This window comes from Tauraco erythrolophus, chromosome 8 (assembly GCF_009769465.1).
Source record: "Tauraco erythrolophus isolate bTauEry1 chromosome 8, bTauEry1.pri, whole genome shotgun sequence".
Classification (NCBI taxonomy): domain Eukaryota; kingdom Metazoa; phylum Chordata; class Aves; order Musophagiformes; family Musophagidae; genus Tauraco; species Tauraco erythrolophus.
The window spans coordinates 23,115,705-23,133,434 of record NC_141472.1 but is presented as its reverse complement, the minus strand read 5'-3'; the positions used below and the strand labels follow the sequence as shown (position 1 = coordinate 23,133,434).

The following is a 17,730-nucleotide window of genomic DNA, read 5'->3' as shown; positions in this document are numbered from 1 at the left end:
TTCTCCTTTTGCCTGTCTTTGAATAGGAAGCTGCGCATACTCCAAACACACCTTGGTACTTGACACTGAAAGAAATGTGTAGGTGTGTTGCAAAGGAAAGAGTGATGCCAAACATCCAGGCAGTGTAATGCTCATCTGTGTGTGTCATGATCAAAATTATCTTTTAACTAAGTACTCCATGGCCTTGAGTCCTCTTACATGCTAGTTGTGGAGCTTAGAGGGAGGCTGGTACATTTCCAGACCTGGTATGACAGCATCTGCCCATTCATTAGCAATCCACACCAAGGAAATATCAGCACTACAGCAGGTAAGGAAAACCTAAACAAAAGCAGTCCACTTTCATCAGGTGTTATCTTCTCCCTGACTTGTCATTTAAAATGGATGAGTAGTCTAAATAAAGAAGTTGAAAGGGAACTATAGCAACTCAAATTAGACTGTCTAAGCAAACTCTGTAGTATAAACACTACCCAAGATTGAATTCCTTTTACTCTGCCCCACATATCAAATAGCTTCACAAGAAACACTATTTATAAGTGTAAAAAGTGTATATTAAAAAAAATCCACAATCACTACTATTTCAGAATTTGCAGTCATCAGAACGGGACTTTGGCTTGTGGAGGTGTCAGGATAAGACTGGTGCGACCGCTACCCCCTGCTCCTGACTCCTGGTAATGTGGTTAGCATATCTAACACCATTTTATAAGGCAAGCACTCTCTGTGACTGAGCGGGTCACATTCATTCTCTTTTCCCTCGTTATCAGGCCTTGAAGGTCCTGTGAACCAAGTAGACAAATCAAACAGATTTCTTCTTCTTCTCCCTACCAGCCTCAAGATTCCTGGGCGCCAGGCCAGTTACTCCCTTCCTTACCAGCCTTGAGGGTCCCAGGCACTCAGCCAAGCTGGTGGTGGTGATGACCTGAACACAGAGCACTGCCCATAAAACCAAGCAGCTACAAGTCCCAGATGGGGAACTTGGAATGGAGCTGCTGCTGGACTGTGAGACCTGTGACCTGCGGTGGCCAGGGGTGCCTCCTCCATCCCCTGCTTCCTCTCAGGACTGAGTGACTCGTACGCTTTTACAGGATTTTTCAAGTCTAGATTATGATTTGTTATACTGCTACGGCAAACCATTTACTGGTTTTGACCAAATCTGCAGAGAGTCCAGGTGATTAGAAATCGTAAGTTAAGTTGTATTATAAATTCTGTATTATGCTACTTACAAACTGTACTATAGTGACTCTGCTTGTAGAAATCCTGTGCCATTCTAATCACAAATTCTATGCTATAATAATCATAATATCTTGTTAAGAAAACAAAGTTTTAACTCCGTTTTAGTGCCATCATCATTCTGCCAATTCATAGATTTCTAGGTTGGAAAAGACCTTAGAGATCATCGAGTCCAACCATCCCTAATCCCCATTAAACCATATCCTCAAGTAGCTCATCCACCCTATTCTTAAACACATCCAGGGATGGGGACTCAACCACTTCCCTGGGCAGCTTATTCCAGTGGCTGACAACCCTTTCAGAGAAGAAATACTTCCTAACATCCAACCTGAATCTCCCCTGACTAAGCTTATGCCCATTTCCTCTTGTTCTATCTCCCATCACTAATGTAAAGAGCCCTTCCCCTAACTCCCCACCATCTTTTCTCAAGTATTTATAGGCCGTAATCAGGTCTCCCCTCAGCCTCCTCTTCTCCAGGCTAAACAGCCCCAACTCCCTCAGCCGCTCCTCATAAGTTTTATTTTCCAGCCCCTTGACCAGTTTAGTCGCCCTTCTTTGGACTCGCTCCAGGAGCTCAATATCTCTCTTAAAGCGAGGGGCCCAAAACTGGACACAATATTCCAGGTGCGGCCTCACCAGTGCCGAGTACAGGGGCAGGATCACTTCCCTGCTCCTGCTGGTCACACTATTCTTGATACATGCCAGTATCCCATTGGCCTTTTTGGCCACCTGGGCACACTGCTGGCTCATATCAAGCCGGTAGTCAACCAACACCCCCAGGTCCTTTTCCGCCAGGCAGCTCTCCAGCCACTCCTCCCTGAGCCTATAGCGATGCTTGGGGTTTTTATACCCCAAGTGGAGGACTCTGCACTTGGCCTTATTAAAGCTCATGCCATTGGCCTCAGCCCAACGATCCAGTCTGTTCAAATCCCTCTGAAGGGCCTCCCTACCCTCGAGCAGATCGACACAGCCTCCCAGCTTGGTGTGATCCCTAAAAGAACCTGCCTGTCCCCTTAGGGTCAGGTCACAACTGGTAAGCTTGATAACAGATTCTCAGGAGTAAATACATGTTGTGCACTGGTGCAGAACTTACTTCTTGCATACTGCAAAACTATCCCACTCACGTGTGCTAAAAAAGAAGGGTATAGGGGGAACAATCAACACACAGAAACAACTTAATAAATACAGTTGAACCTAAAACAAACAAGTAAACAACCTAAAAACATTCAGTTCTGACCCCAAAACACATGGAATCTCTTGTAAAATATGCTACTTAAAACCTACAATATATAATTTCAAATGGGCATCAAATGTGAAATGCAAAGAAAGTATCTCTGTTCCAGTTTGCAGAACTTACGTTTTCCTTACAAGTCTCACGGTTTTCAGGTCTGCTTGAGGTACCTTATCATCACTTTATATACCTAGTCCACTTATAATCTCTTCACTGTCATTTTTCCAAGGTTGTGATTATGAAGTAATATAAAGCACTGCATGTTAAGAGCTTAATGAACTGAAGAGTATGAATCTGAATTTAGCAGTGAAAAGTCAAGACCTATACCTAGAATGATCTCTCCTCTCATTTACGTTACCTTCCACATGAGCTGCCACTGTTAAGAAGACAAAAAGTCAAATAAGGCATTATGCGTAAGAGTAAAATAAACTATACTCCCGTTTCAATATTAATTTTACTCTAATTTACAAAAGTTGCAGAACGGGAATTGGGAATTCAGCGCCACCAAGAAATAGCACACATCAGGTCAGAGAGCAAAGAGGTTGCTTAGTTGTACTCATGTAACGAATGCCTAAAATACCTCCCAGTTTCATATCAGCATATGAAGGTAATTTGTGAATTCACCACACTTGTGGTCTAGAAGATATGTGAGCTATTGAACAGTGAGTACCATGACACATAACAGCCCGTTACTTAAAGAGATTTAAAGGAATACTTTTCTTTGGGCATGATGAAAAATAATTAACTAAATAAGTCCATTTGAGCCCAGCACCTAGGGGGGGAAAAAAGGAAAGATCTACTCTGTTAGTCAGGTTATCATCAGGTTAGATTATGTAAAAGAATATGCTGGCAGGAGCAGGGATCATCTATTAAGGTTCTCTGAAAGCACTCTGGAGAAGATCAGAACAAAGAACTGAGCCACAGTCTTAGAACAGCACAATATGTAAGACATGTTATTTATTATCTCTGAAACTAGCCCACAAGACAGAAGAGGGGGAAGAAAATCTCTGAGGCACCCAAGCCCTTCTCCAGTTAACATTAGTTTTGTCATCAGATCTGCACCAGCTTCCTGCAAAACACAAAAGAATCCAACTTCATTCACACTGTAAATTTATTAGGGAAGAAGAAATAGAAAAAGTAGCAGCCAAAGAACTTGCAGCAGGCTTTTTCACCCACGCTTCTGCTGCTCTTGCAGCATGGTCGGCAGCACAGCTGTGCTGCACGGCCACCCAGCCCGCGCACTGCAGGCAGGAGTCAGCTCCTGCTGCACAATCCCATTGGGGCCATCGTGTGATAAGGAGAAATGTGGATGGATACAACCTATTTTAAGAATATATTACAAACACTACAATAGATTTTGTCTGTCGTATTATTATCCATTCATCCTCACAATGTAGGTCAGATTTTCAGGTAATAACACAAACTTCTTTATTCAGATTTTTTTTTTTATTTACAGTTGTACCAAAAACTTGTAATTGAATTCACAGAATCAAAAGCCATACAAAAGAACATCTGTGTAAAACAGAGACAGTTTCTTGCTGGTTTAATACACTCTGGTTAGGTCAAAGACTACATAGATGACCTAACAGGTCCTGCTTTTTTTTTTTTTATTTAAACTTTTTCTTGTCATTCATACAGTGTTAGACAGAAAAAAAAAAAAAAAACCTTGAAGAATGTGTAAGAGGTCTTGACAGTTTCTGGTTTTACAGGGTTTGATAAAACTAGGTGAATTTTGCTCACATTTTGGGAGAATAATAAATTCATTCTAACCAGGTTAATCCGAAAGTGTATTTTTCACACCATTATTTACAGTATACTTTTTTAAAACACTTTTTTTCTAAAAACCAAATCACAGACTTCAAACTACCTGTTATCAAAAAGAAAAAGCAAAATCTCCAGAGCTTTTGTAGAAGAGGGGGTTTCTACAAGAAATCTGAGAGATCCTCCTCTATCTAATTAGCCCTTTCAGAAAGCATACCAGCAGGGGCATTTCCTTTTTCCTTCACTGATCTGAAGCAGCATAAACACTTCACTCAGACACATGCACCAGAAAAAGTAGCTTTTTTTCCACATTCATTTGAAAAGCTGCTAAAATAAACTTCCTAATCATTCAGTCAGCTTCACAATAAAAGAACACCAGGTAATAAATCTCAATTTAAACCAAAGAAGCTTATCTAGAAGAGAAAGGAAAAGCTAACATCATTCTTCGCTTAAAAATTTTATATCAAAATTTGTTGTTTCAAAGGTTTAGAGTTTTATCCTAGAGTGAACAGTCAACACAAGAGTTTCACAGGAAAATCTTAACAGTAATACTTCAAGTATTAAAAAGACTAACAATGCAATTTAGAAATACATGTATCAGGATGCAGTTCTTACTCAAGGGCAAAGCCTCCCATCAAACACAAGAGAAATTAAAAATTTCCAGAGATCAGAAAAAACAGAGAAATAACCAACAGAGGATAAACAGATGTAAGAGGGAAATTTAAAAAAGAGCATCAACCTGCACTTAGCAATATTTGGTTGCCCGTATATTTGCATTTTGGCTTAGAGCAAACAGGGCAGTTTTGAAGTGAATATCCTCTGCTTGATCTTCCTCACAAAGCTTTGGTTTGCTTTGCAGAGCAGCCATTGTATGTGCAAAATAAACTCCTTTTGGAGGAACCTGAACTAGAAGTTCTGCTCCAGCAGAAACATGCTCTAACCCCTGAAAGACGTAATGGTTCAGATCAGTCTGCGGATATTTTCAGAAAACAAGGACAGCCAGGATGTTTGGTCCATGGAACTACAGCGTATCTTGTTCAAAGTAAAACTGCAAATCCAAATACACTGTAGAGCCTTAATATTAATTGATTCACTCCACTTATCTGCTCCAATTTCACTAGAAAGCTACAGACGTAGATACAACTAAGATGCTAATGAAATTCCAGAGCTGAACCAATTTGTAATCTACATATATTCTCCCAATCTGCACTTCTGTTAGAAGAAACACTTTTGTCAGAGTAGCTTCCTAAATTTAAGATGCTCTTTGAAAGAACAAAGCCTCAATCAACTATTTTTGCTGCTGTTTCGCACAAAGATATCACCAAAAATTCTTTCAAACTATGGAATCATAGAATCATTTAGGTTAGTTAGAGATCATCTAGACCAACCCTCCTGCTAGTCCACCCCCAGGATCCGCTGAAGCAGGTTGCCCAGCCAGGTTTTGAGTATCTCCACAGATGGAGACTCCACAACCTCTCCAGGCAACCTGCTGTAGTGTTTGATCATCCTCACAGTAAAAGTTTTCTTGTGTTAAGATTGAGATTCATCGGTTTTAATTTGTGTCCATTGTCTTTTGTCCTGTCAGTGGGCACTACTGAGAAGAATCTAGTTTCCTCTTCTTCATTCCCTCCCATCACATATTTATACATATTGGTAAGATCCCCCCTGAGCTTTCTTTTCTCCTGACTGCATAGTCCTAGCTCTCAGCTAGGATGCTCCAGTCCTTTAATCATCTCTGTGGCCAGGGACATGCTGAAGTTCTGCAGGCTCACACCTGAAGTACAAAGCTGAGGAAGATCTCTGTTAAGAGAGACTCCCTGAACAGGTTTAGTTTGCCCAAGCTGAGACATGATCAGCAGGGCTAAGGTTTCTACTGTTTCCCGTCTCTTTCTTACCTGCATGTCCAAACCTCATTCAGCTGTGAGTTTTCAGAATATCACAAATTAAAGCCCTAGAATAACATATCTGGAAGAAACAGCTAGTTTGAGCTACAGTTGTCTACACAACAAAGATCTATAAGGAAAAAAAATTCAAAGTAAATTATCTTTTTGTATTAAGGAAGAAAAAAATTAACCTAGCAGTTAATTTGAATCATACTCCACAACAGCAATGGCATTTTATCATAACAAATAGAGGTGCATGACACTGCCTCAGAAATAAAGCTTTGCATTCAAAGTTGACAGATGTAAGGAAACTTCTTTCTCCAGCACTCTTCTAATACAGAACTAGTTCTTCCTAATAAAATACAAAATAAAAACAAAAAACCTTTCCTAACATATGTTCTACTAAAACCTTTAAATACTCTATTATATCACATGGCCAGGTATTTTTTCCTCCTAAGATAAACTGTAAGATCTAAGTTTTAGTTAAAATATTTTCAGAAGAGAAACATGGATTGTGATCATTTCATTCCCCCTGTTGTTTCATCATCGATACAGAAACCATTATTCAACAGGCACACAAATCCTGACATATGGAAGGCAAAACTCACACTAAAAATGGCTCTGCATAATGACATGAGAGCTTGATATCTGGTATTCATTGTGGGACCAAGAGTTACCTTACCAGAGCATCATCAGAACTCCGCAGAATGCTGCTTAACTCCACTTCACCTTATACAAGCAGAATAAATTGAAGATTTGCTAGGCTGAATGAGATTTCCCGCCTAGAAAAAAAAAGCTGTTAAAACAGAATTACTGTTCATTTCTGAAGTAGCACGATAAACAAATGCTGGTGTTGATTTAGTTGGCATATTTTATTGTTTCTCGTTTAGTTTGAAAGTAAACACTTGGAACAATTCTAATACCATGAATGCAGTATTTTCCAAGTCTTCCGGATGTCACCACATAGTGCATCATTCTCTTCCGAGAATGAAGAACAGCAATCTACCAAAACAAAGGCAGTATTGCTACTGCACTGTCATGAAGATCTCTAATTAATACTGCAGTGTTGAGCTACAAAGCGTCTTCAGCTAGTTCATCCCAACAGAACATGCCCGCTAGAATCTGAGTCCATCATGGCCACACACTACAAGCAAAAAAACTTACCTATTTCTCATCCTGCTTCTCATGAAACAATGGAAGAGTTGAGGCAACATAAATGCTATCATATCATTAAATTTTCATTAGGTGATTCTAAACTAATTCTAACGAAGCTCCTATTATCAGTCTGAAGTGGCTCAGCGGCTGGAAGAACAAGACACTAGCAGGAATAAATTTTAAGTGCGAATTCAGTCTCTGTAATAAAATGTCTTCAAAGCAAAGAAGTGAGAAAGGAAAAGCAACTTTGTAACTGAATTGTGACCCTTCTGAATATGTTTCTTAGAAATCTAAAGTAATAGCTCAAGCTTATGATCTTGTCCATATCACTCTTATAGGACAGCAATCATGATCAACAGGTAAATACACAACATTTTTCTGGTCTGTTAAATTAAGTATTTTGGTACCACTACCTTGAAGTAGGTATACTTGGCACATAGTTTGCTTACAGTTAGAGTAATTATTTGTTCCTATTAAGAAAACTCTCAGACATTCAACATTCATCTTGACCTTCGAGATCATGTGGTTTAAGTTCACATTACTTCTGAAAGCATGACTAGAAACACAGAAAATCTTCCCATTTTCTAGTCTGCTTCTCATCCTCATTTCTCTTTAAGCGTGTTAGCACAGCTCAGCTTAAGAACTGTGTATCATAATCATTACATCAGCCTTATAGGACATCTTCAAGTTTCACCTACATTTTACTTCTGATCAGAATACCTCAGAGGCAGTCAGACATCCACAGGAATAATTAGGCTAATAAAACGATTCAGAAATTGTTAATCATAAAGATAAAGGATTAATGGAGACAGCTAATTTTTCATACTGGGGTTTCACCAAACTGTTGAATAAAATCACATACCTAGTCAAATATCTTGGGCCAAAGGACTAGAAATATTAACTCCACCAATGCCACAAACTTAATACTTCAGCTAACAAACAAACAACACTGTTCAAACTTTTCACTGAGTTTTTCTCAGGAGCAAGCTGGAGATTTGGAACAAACAGCAACCCTGGAAAATCACACCTGAGAATCGTTTAGAGAGAATCTTTAAAAACACACCACCTTCATCAGCATTGTCAGCATCTCACCACTGCCATGGAAACTTTCTACAAAACAGTCACCAGCCAACCTAAAAGCCAGGAGGTATGCACACTTCTCCATGAAGATTAAGCTTCTTCCCGTTTACTGCCATCTCTCAAGAGTCCAGTCTCTCCTGAAAGGCAACCAACTCTTCTAAAGTAACTCTGACTTGACAGCAGTTTCAGGAAAAATTAGGTTCCTCCTGCACTGTCAGGTACCACACGATTGCTTGTCACTCCCTGTATGCTCTCCGTTTTTTCTCACTGCTACGTTTTCTGTGAGCCTGGGGGACACATTAAATACCACAGTATGGTCTCCACCCAGAAGCACTGTGCAGGAGGATGCAGGTGGCAGAGAGAAGGAGGAGCTGCACCGCCACCACACAACCCTAGGGTAAGCAAGGCAGGAGGGCAGCAGCCAAACCCCACAAAAGAAAGCAAGAGAAAAGAATTCAATGTGTACTGGCTGCTTCGATTATGGAGTTGATAGCACAACCACTCAGAATTTATTACAGTGCGTATAGAGACCGAGATGAGAAGGAAAAAGGAAAGTTTTAAAGCAAATTCTTCTCTCAAGGATTTCATACCAGCATTGCTTCATTCTGCCACTGCTGGATGACAATGTTCTTACACCCACAAGCTTCAACCGTGCTACTCTTATGCACACCCAAAGACCTTCAAACTTAGCAAGAAACAGTGAGAGCTACCAGAGCTGACAGAATTTCATCCTATCAGCAAGGCTGTGTTTCAAAAGGCAGAAATAAGTAACAAGCAACTCATCCAAAAGAGCTAATTATTTATTTACACAGGGTAAACAGTGGCAACTTCTGTCAAGTGTGATTTCCTTTAGGGGAAAAACAAACAAACAAAAACTCACTTTTAATTTTGGGCACCAGTAAATTTCCTAGTAACATAGTTATCTTCCAAGTTCTGCAAGCACATTGCTCCTCTGCTGCTCAGCAGTATCCCAGTGACTTCAGGAAACCCAAGATGTTAATGAGACTAACTTAACTTGATTTTTAAGGTCCATTCTTTAAATGCCAAGAGTTGCTATAATTACTGGAAACAAAACCAGCTTCTACCTACTGCTGCCTTATAGTTCTGATTTATTTTGCAAGGTGGGAAGAGGGGAAAGAGAGAGAGAACAAAAAGGGTCACACAAAAATGAAATATGGCCTACACACGTAGCCGCTATATGAGCCACACACATCTCCTTTGCATGGAGAGCTCACTGGTTTTTCGCCTCAAGCCAGTCAGAACAGATGTGGGTTTGTTTCCATTTAACAAAGAGAAGCTCCGTTTGACAAGCAGACTCTGGAAAAAAACAACTGGTCTCTGAGCTAAGGGAAAGTGATTCTTCATTGAAAGTAAAAAAAAAGTAAAACAGTTCTAAAGTTGTTTCACAGTAACTCATGATCCACCCTAAAATCGCTCTCTCAGGTCTGAACTTGGCCCCTGCTATCAAAGTACCCTTAACAATGCCGGTTAGAAGCAGTGGTTCCACTTTGAAGATGCAAAATCTTGCTGTTGTAAGGCTTAGAGAGAATCAAAATCATGCAATCCCTTCAGATTTCCACATGCTCACCAGCAGAACTGCTCCTCTTTTAGCACTCAAGTAACTCTGGTGAAGCCAGGACTTTCCAGGTCTCTGAGGTTTTGGACCTTAGTGGTAGAAAGAACTCGGATGGAGGGAGAGCGAAAGCATAGAGACGCGAGGGCCAAGCTTGAAAGATTTAGGCGGATTCCAAGAGCAGGAAAGCATAGCACACCTTCTGTAAATTATCATTACATAGCACCAGCCAACTGCCTGATGTGTTGATTTTGTGCTCCTTTATCCTTCCAGTTAACAAATTAACTTTCAAACAAGTTTTATTTGCCAGTTACTTGAAATCACAACAAACCCAAAGTAAGTTACTCATAACTCTCTTTATTTTTGGCTATTTCCACGTTACACAGGTTCTTGTAAAACATAATTAATCTTCTTCCCGACAAGTCTGAATTCCAATTGCATGAGTTGAAATTTTTTAAAAAGTCACTAAATTACATAACATTGATCATTGATTCACTTAAAAAGCCTAACCTCTTCGAAGCAATAGAAACTACATCCTTGTCTCCAATCTGGGTATTTCTAATGCAGAAAGTTCATTTTTGTTCAAAAAAGCCAAGACAGAGCTCTCTTCCCCAACACTATTACTATCACGTGGAGACAAGGCGAATAATTAACAACTAAGAGCTCTGCACAGCCACATTAGCAGCACAGCACTGTGAGTGTTCTACCAGGTATTTTTAAATTGCACCACAACCATCTTTACTCTGACAACTGAATTAAAAGCCACTCCTTTTTAAAATACTAAATGGGGATTTACCATTTCTACAGTTTCTTCAAATGGTTATTAGTTGACAGAAAATCTTAATGAATTATTTCCCAAAATAAAAAAAAAATAATTTACAAAATAATAATCTCTTCCTGTCAAGCTACAAATGTATTAAGTTACGATTAATGTTATGAATGATGTATTTAGTATGTGGATGTACAACATGCTTAGGCTGCTGTGGTAACTTTTAAGATTTATTGGTAAGGAATAGAATTTGCTTTGGAGCAGAATTAAGCTAGGCACATCGTTTAACACAAAGTTTTAATACAAAGATCTTCGGCAGTGTTAAGTATTACTTATCAAATTCTGCAGCTTCTTATGCAAGAGTTACAGAGGTTTTGGAAATAAATTTCTGTGAGAGCAAATATCAATGTTTACCATAGCTTTAGTTGCTACAATGTGGTATTTCACTGAGCACAGTCCAACCTAATTTGCAGCATATACATAAAAACTACTGCAAAAGAAAGCCTTTCAACCTTTTTTTCCCCCCCACTAAAAACAAAACAAAACAACACAACTCTGATTAAGCAGAGGAGTAAGAAATTTTTGAAAGTGTGAATTGAGAAACAAGCATCTGATTAATAGAGCAACACAGAACTGTAATTTTACCTCTAACTATAGAGAGGCTTTTCAAAACAGAATACACAATGCTTACAGACTTGCACATCAGTTCCTGAGCATCATAATCAGAGACCTCTCTACAGAGTCAAAGATCTCTGATAACAACAAATATAGGAGAGTCTATTCTCTGTCAAAGAGCCATTAGCAATACACATGCAGCAGAGGCGAGGGGAAAAAAAAAAAAAGTAAATAACATTCTCTAGAAACACCAACAAAGACCCCAGAGCCATCAGAGAGTGGCTCACAGACTGCTTACAACAAGAACTATAAAATCAGCAGAACAGTCTCGAATGGTAACCCGTTCTACTCGAAACCCCAACACATTTGACTTAGCAACACTGCGCTATATGAGGCAACAAACCACAAGATATTTTTGAGCTCAAAGTTAGAAAGGCAAAACTAGACGAAAGCCTCAGTTCAACTAAGGTAACTTTTTAATGAGTTGCAGCCAATATAGATAATCCATCATGCAGAAGTAACCCTTTATTTTCCAACTCTAGCCAAATTAATTTTCCAAGTCAGTTGCAGCAGAAGAGATGAAAATATAATTTTATAATGAAAGCTAGTACCCAGACTAATCATGAGATAACCCTCTGCTTCTCCATAACAGGATCTTACTTTCACAATTATCAAACACTGTTACATCCAGCAGAAGACCTTCATCTCCGATGCAGTCTTCCAAAAACAAGGCAAAGCCACTTGTTGATAATGATTTAAGAAAACTTTTAAAAAACAAAATAAAAGCAAAACTCGACCAAAACACAAGGAAAAAAAAAAAAAACAACAAACAAAAAACCACCAAGATTTAATGCTGCTTTGTCTCATCCATGGGATGTAGGGCTCATTACAATTTGAAAGGTACAAATACAATTTTAACACTATTCCATTTCCAAGTTTTTACTTTGATTACCATTTAAACGTTTGTTCTGTGAAGATTTCTGTTGCTTCTGAGAAGGGAAAAACCTCACATATATAAGTGACAAATTCAGAGTAATCTCTTTCAGTTATTTGATTCAGAATAGTTGGTTATAAACTCAAACTGATTAAGAACATCTTTCACAGTATTGCTTTTATTAGCTTATTTTTTTTAAATCCAAGTCATATCCAGCTTACAAAAAAAAAACAGCACATACATTAAAATCCACTGTACATTTTAACGCAATGCATTAAAATCATAGAAAGAGATCTCCCTTCACTAAATTAAATCCGGCTCTCCCTTAATAGCAATTACAGTTCTTATCTCTGCAACTCCTACTGGAAGGCTGCTTTGGATCCTCCTTTCCTAACAGTTAGGAATCCTCTTCTAATTTCCAAGTAGGTAGGTGTACGGACAGCTTGTATCAATCTGAACTAATGTAAGAATTTCCTCTTTCTTAACTCTCTACCCTACACATTTACAGATAGCAATCATAACAGTTTCTTCCTGCTCCAGAAAAGATTTGTATGCAGGCATTAAGAGGATGAGCCTCTTCCTTGCATCAGATCTATCAATCACACAACCATGCAGCAAGTCAAATAGGGAACCTGATCTGACAGAAAACTGACCCAGCAGAAGAACTGGTTCCCTGTCAGATCAATGCGATCCTTTCAACAGCTGCCTGCTAGAGCAGATTAAACATATCATGATACCGCACACGGAGAATTTACAAAGAACTGGCTAGCCACCTTAAAAATAAAGCAAACATGGAATAACATCTCAGAAGAAGCACTCCTTAAAGCCAGCATTTTCTCTTTAAGAGGCACTTGAATCTCCCAACCATCACAAAGGAAGCAATGGACAGAAAAGGAAAAAAAGCGGTATCGTTTAAAATCCATAACATGTGGCCTTCATTATCAAAATAGCATCTGGCTAGACAAAGATGAGCAATAAGAAAAGCTCACGTTCTCACAAAGTGCAGAGCTTCTCCAACCTGCTAAATCCACAGGATGGAGATAGCCCACATGACTAACAAAGATTTTCATTTTATGATCACCACCAACACTTTTAAATGCCCCCGAGAACAGGCCACTGGAGTCATTCCGCATCTGCGTTTTAGTTACTGTACCATACAAAGCCTCTTCTGTTGGGAAGTGTTGTGATAAACCACCCTGGTGTACCTCACCCTGTGTACCTTTCCTCCTGCAAAGCCCACAAAGAAGCTTCAATACGTTGTTATTTTTCTCATTTAACTGGCAAAGGGCTGTTGTAACTGAACCCGTCCCTGAAGGCACTACTCAGCTCCTCAGCCAGAGGTAGGTAGTGCTTTCCAGAGGTGAAGGGCTCTGCTTCAGCAAGCGGCAACTGCTGATGCTCACAACGCCATTAACCCTGGCATGGCCAATGCAAAGGGATATAAATTGCTGCTGAACCAAGTTCAGACTGTATCATTCCACACTCTCTCAGATATAAAAGAGATGCTTTAAGAGTCCCTCACTTGGTTGATTATCCAACATCTCCAAAATTACGTCCACATTTGGTCAAATGCATAGAATTTATCATGTTTTTTGGGGGGGAGGAAGTGGGGTGAGGTGTGTTTGGTTGGTTGTTTTACTATTTTTGATAGTATCAAGACTAAATTTAATCTCATAATGAGTCTTCTATAAGCTAACAAATAAAAGGTGTGGATGAAAAAAAGACATATTTGACTAAGCACAAGATTTTCAAGTCAAATGGTACATAATAAATCTCAGCGAGTTTGAAAGTCACTAAGAAACCTAAGTTTAGTGAAAGTTCAACTGAAGTCACAGAAGTTCAGTGTGTTCAAGAATCTGATTCAAAATTACCCGACCTTAATTTCCTCACTAGGCATAGTTAAAGAAATAATACCAACATTTAATAGCACCAGTAGGAAATTAGCAATAAAGTTTCTCTACAGCTAGGTATTTGCTACTCTGATTTAGCACCCACCTGTACAACAGATATATGCTTATATATAAATATTTAGAAATACATTTTACATATGAAAAGACAAGCTTTTAAGTGGAAACGAGTTTCTAAATGAAACTCTCACCTGGGCACTCTACAGGTACTGCAACAGAAAATAATACTATTTTAATAACTCACGACTCATGTCACACCCTAGACAAGGAATAATCCAACACCTTCAAGGCCTTTTTTACCTTAGAAGAGGGATTTGCTCCTCATCAAAGATATAGCTCGTGCTAGTAGAATAGCTTCCACTTGGCTAATTTAGATCCATTCCCCAAACTGAGTTAAGACAAAGTCCTCTGGCCAGTAAACCCATGCCCATGGCAGGGGGCTCCGTTGGCAACAGTCACTTGACACTGAGCAGCAGCCTGGTTCAGGCCAGCCACCTCCAGGGACCTGAACACCTGAACTCTCATCCCTCTTTAGTCCCTTTTCACAGCCTAGGAAGTGCAAACAGAAACATAAAGGCACCACCTGGGTCAACAGAAACCCACCCCATTTTAAGGAAGAAGTACTTCTCTCAACTATTTTATTTCTGATTGTGAAAAATAAAAGGCTTAATGACAAAGTTGAGTACACACAACAGATCAGTAACATGTAGTTCTGGTTAGCATCAGCCTGACAACAATTAGCAATTGTTGGGTAATACTGAAGATAACCAACAGCATCAGCAGGCAAGACTCCTGGATTTTTTTCATTTAAGCTGTCTCATTCATAAGGAATAGCTATCACAGTCTTCGAGCTGGCCTTTGCCATCTGCAGTACTTGTTGGAGGTTTAAAATGTTACATACAAATAAAAGCAAGTTTTCCCAAAGTAGTTCATTAGCAACAAGCAATATCTAGGTCAGGAGACAGAAAACTTTCCATCACACGTATCGTTAACAACAGTCACCTTTTCACACAGTAAAAATCAAAATAATCCAATCCAAATATAGGGGATGAAGACTGAACACATCTGCTCTGCATTAGCTGGACACGTGAACAACGCGCTGAAGAGCACTACCAGAAAGCCCCCTACCTACAGGGACAAAGGCAGGTTGGCTGGGGTGAAACGAAGCTGTAATCCCCCGCTGGCCTTACGTGCCACCGACGGGCACGGGGAGCTGGGCCGAGGGGCTCAAGGAGATGGGGGCAAGATTAAACAGCGAGGGAGAAGAGGAAAGGGATTAAAAAATATATCAAAAAAAATAATTAAAAGGAAGTCACCACGATCGTCGCAGATCTAGGGGTGAGGTTTACCTCCCCCACGAAAGCACCGGAAAAATGCAGAGTAATCGAAGCGGATGCACGCACACGTGTGCACCCGCACACAAAGCACAGAGAGCGCGTCTGCAGAGTTGCCGGGGTCCCAGCGCAACCCGGCAGGTCAGGGCTGAGGCGGCACCGGCAACCGGTGCGGCGAGTGACGATGCACCGCAGGGCAGCGGCGGGGCGACGGCGGCCCCCTCCTCCGCCGGGCCGGGCCGCACCGGGCGGGGCGCGGCGGGTTCTAGAAGGAGCCGCCGCCCCCCAGGGCCGCGCCGCCCGCCCGCTGCCGGGCGGATAAAGTTTGCAGCAGCAGCCGGCGGCAGCGCCACTGCAGTGCCGGGCGCATCCGCCGCAGTGAGCGAGCCCCAGCTGCGGGAGAGTAAGCGCCGGTAGGCCCGGAGCCGGCCGGCTGTCCGCCGCGGCATCCCCTGCCGCCGCCCTCAGCACCCCCCGCCGCCCCCCCCCCCCGCTTTCCCGCTCCACTGACCGATAACCTCCTGCAGCTCGTAGGCGTCCCTGCAGATGGGCCAGCCGACAGCCGGGGCGGCGGGCGCGGGTGTCGGCTGAGGCTGCTGGACGTGGACCGGCGACTCGCCCTGCTCCGCCATGATGCTGCCGGAGCGCCCAGGCACCCGACGACCTTCTTCAAACTTCCCTTCCAAGCAACACCTTTCGGCCGCGCTGCCTCCCCGCGCAGCCGGCCGCCCGGTGGAGGGAGGAGGCAGGGCAGCGAGGGGGAGGAGGCAGAGGCGGGCGCCGCCGCCGGCCCCGGCCGCTCGCCCCGCGCCGCGGAGGGGAGAGGGGGTGCGGCGACGGGGCCCGGCGGGCTCCGGCCGGTGGCGGCGCGCGGGGGTCGCTCCCACTCCCGCGCCGCCGGCGGAGGGGGAAGCGCTGGCTCCGCGGCGGAGGCGCCCCGCGGGAGGCGGGGGTTGGCCCCGCTAACCCCGGGAGCTTCCCCAGCGCCTCGTAACCTGCCTGCTGGCTGCATCTCCGGCCATCTTCCTTCCCCGCTCATCCCGCCGCTCCGCGTGAGGCTTTCCGCGGCTGGAAAGGCGGCGGGTTGAGCGTGTGCAGGCCACGGCCCTGGCGGCAGCCCCCCGGGTGTGCCTGCGGGCCCCACCGGGGATGAGCGCAGGGGCCGGGAAAGGGCTTGGAGGGAGCCGCGCTGCAGGGCCGGGATGCTGGAAAGCACCTGCCAGGCCGGGAACACCAGCACACGGACATCTCTGGAGCACAGCTCTCCAGCGTACGAGTGTTACTGCCAAGAGCGCTGCTGTTGCAAGATTGCTTGTATTTGAATTTGAGGATGTGAAAAAGACACTTGTTTTCATCAGCGATGAGGGCTCCAGTCCTGCAAAGTGATCAAGTGGCTGCTTGGTACGAGTGGTCCTTTACCGGGAAGGGTAGCAGAACCACACCCCATCACCTCCGTGTGGATGCTGCCTCAGCTTATGCCGGCAAAGACTCTGCACAGTTGAGAAATGCTCCCCTTGGCTAACCAGAACCAAGTGATTTGAACAAATGTTCAAGACAAGAATCATAAACTTCTCTACTGCTTCCTGCTCTATAAGATGAGATTTAAAAAAATCTGTGGTTAGATGAAACTGTTAATATTAGTACAGAATTACTTTTTTTTTTTCTTTCCACCCTCTAAGTAGTGTCAGTGTTTGTATAATATCAGCAGGATTTTTACCTACTATGAAATAATTTAGAAAATAGCTGTTTCCTGCTTTGTATTTTAAGATTTATGGAGTTCTGGAAGAGGGGTAAGAGAAGTCTTCCATAGATTTTAAAAATCTCACTTCTTTACTACAGCAGGAGTTTAAGGTAATTAGAACTAATAATGATAATATGTGAGCAGAAAAGCTTTCAAAGTCAGCACTGATTAAAAACAGAACTGAATCTCATAAATTGTTAGGAACTATGATGAAGTGTGATTTAAAGTCAAAAAAGATACACATAATGCAACCATTAGACACTTTATTCAGTCCTAGTTCAGTTCAGTTCCTTCTTTTACTAACTAAACTTTTTTGTGTAGCTTCTTCAGTTTAGAAGTTAATAGGTTGTTCCAAAAAGGAAAGCAAGTTACTTCTGTTTTGCCATGTTGGTGAGAAGGCTGAAGGAAGAATAAATTCTTCACTACTGCTTAACATTTCATCAGAAGGTGTGTCAGCAACTTGCAAATACAGAATTCTTTGTGCACTGAACTTCCATTTTCTCACATGCAACATGGTTAC

The 17,730-nt window shown here is 41.9% G+C and overlaps 1 protein-coding gene across 1 annotated transcript in view; it reads right to left on the bottom strand.

Moving 5' to 3' along the window:
- Nucleotides 1-16,101, bottom strand: part of STK39 (serine/threonine kinase 39) — a 103,965-nt gene extending 87,864 nt beyond the window's left edge. Inside the window, exon 1 of the mRNA XM_086615586.1 lies at nt 15,981-16,101. Coding sequence (XP_086471712.1) covers nt 15,981-16,101 — 121 coding nt within the window. The remainder of the gene's footprint in view (nt 1-15,980) is intronic.
- Nucleotides 16,102-17,730: the final 1,629 nt, after the last annotated feature.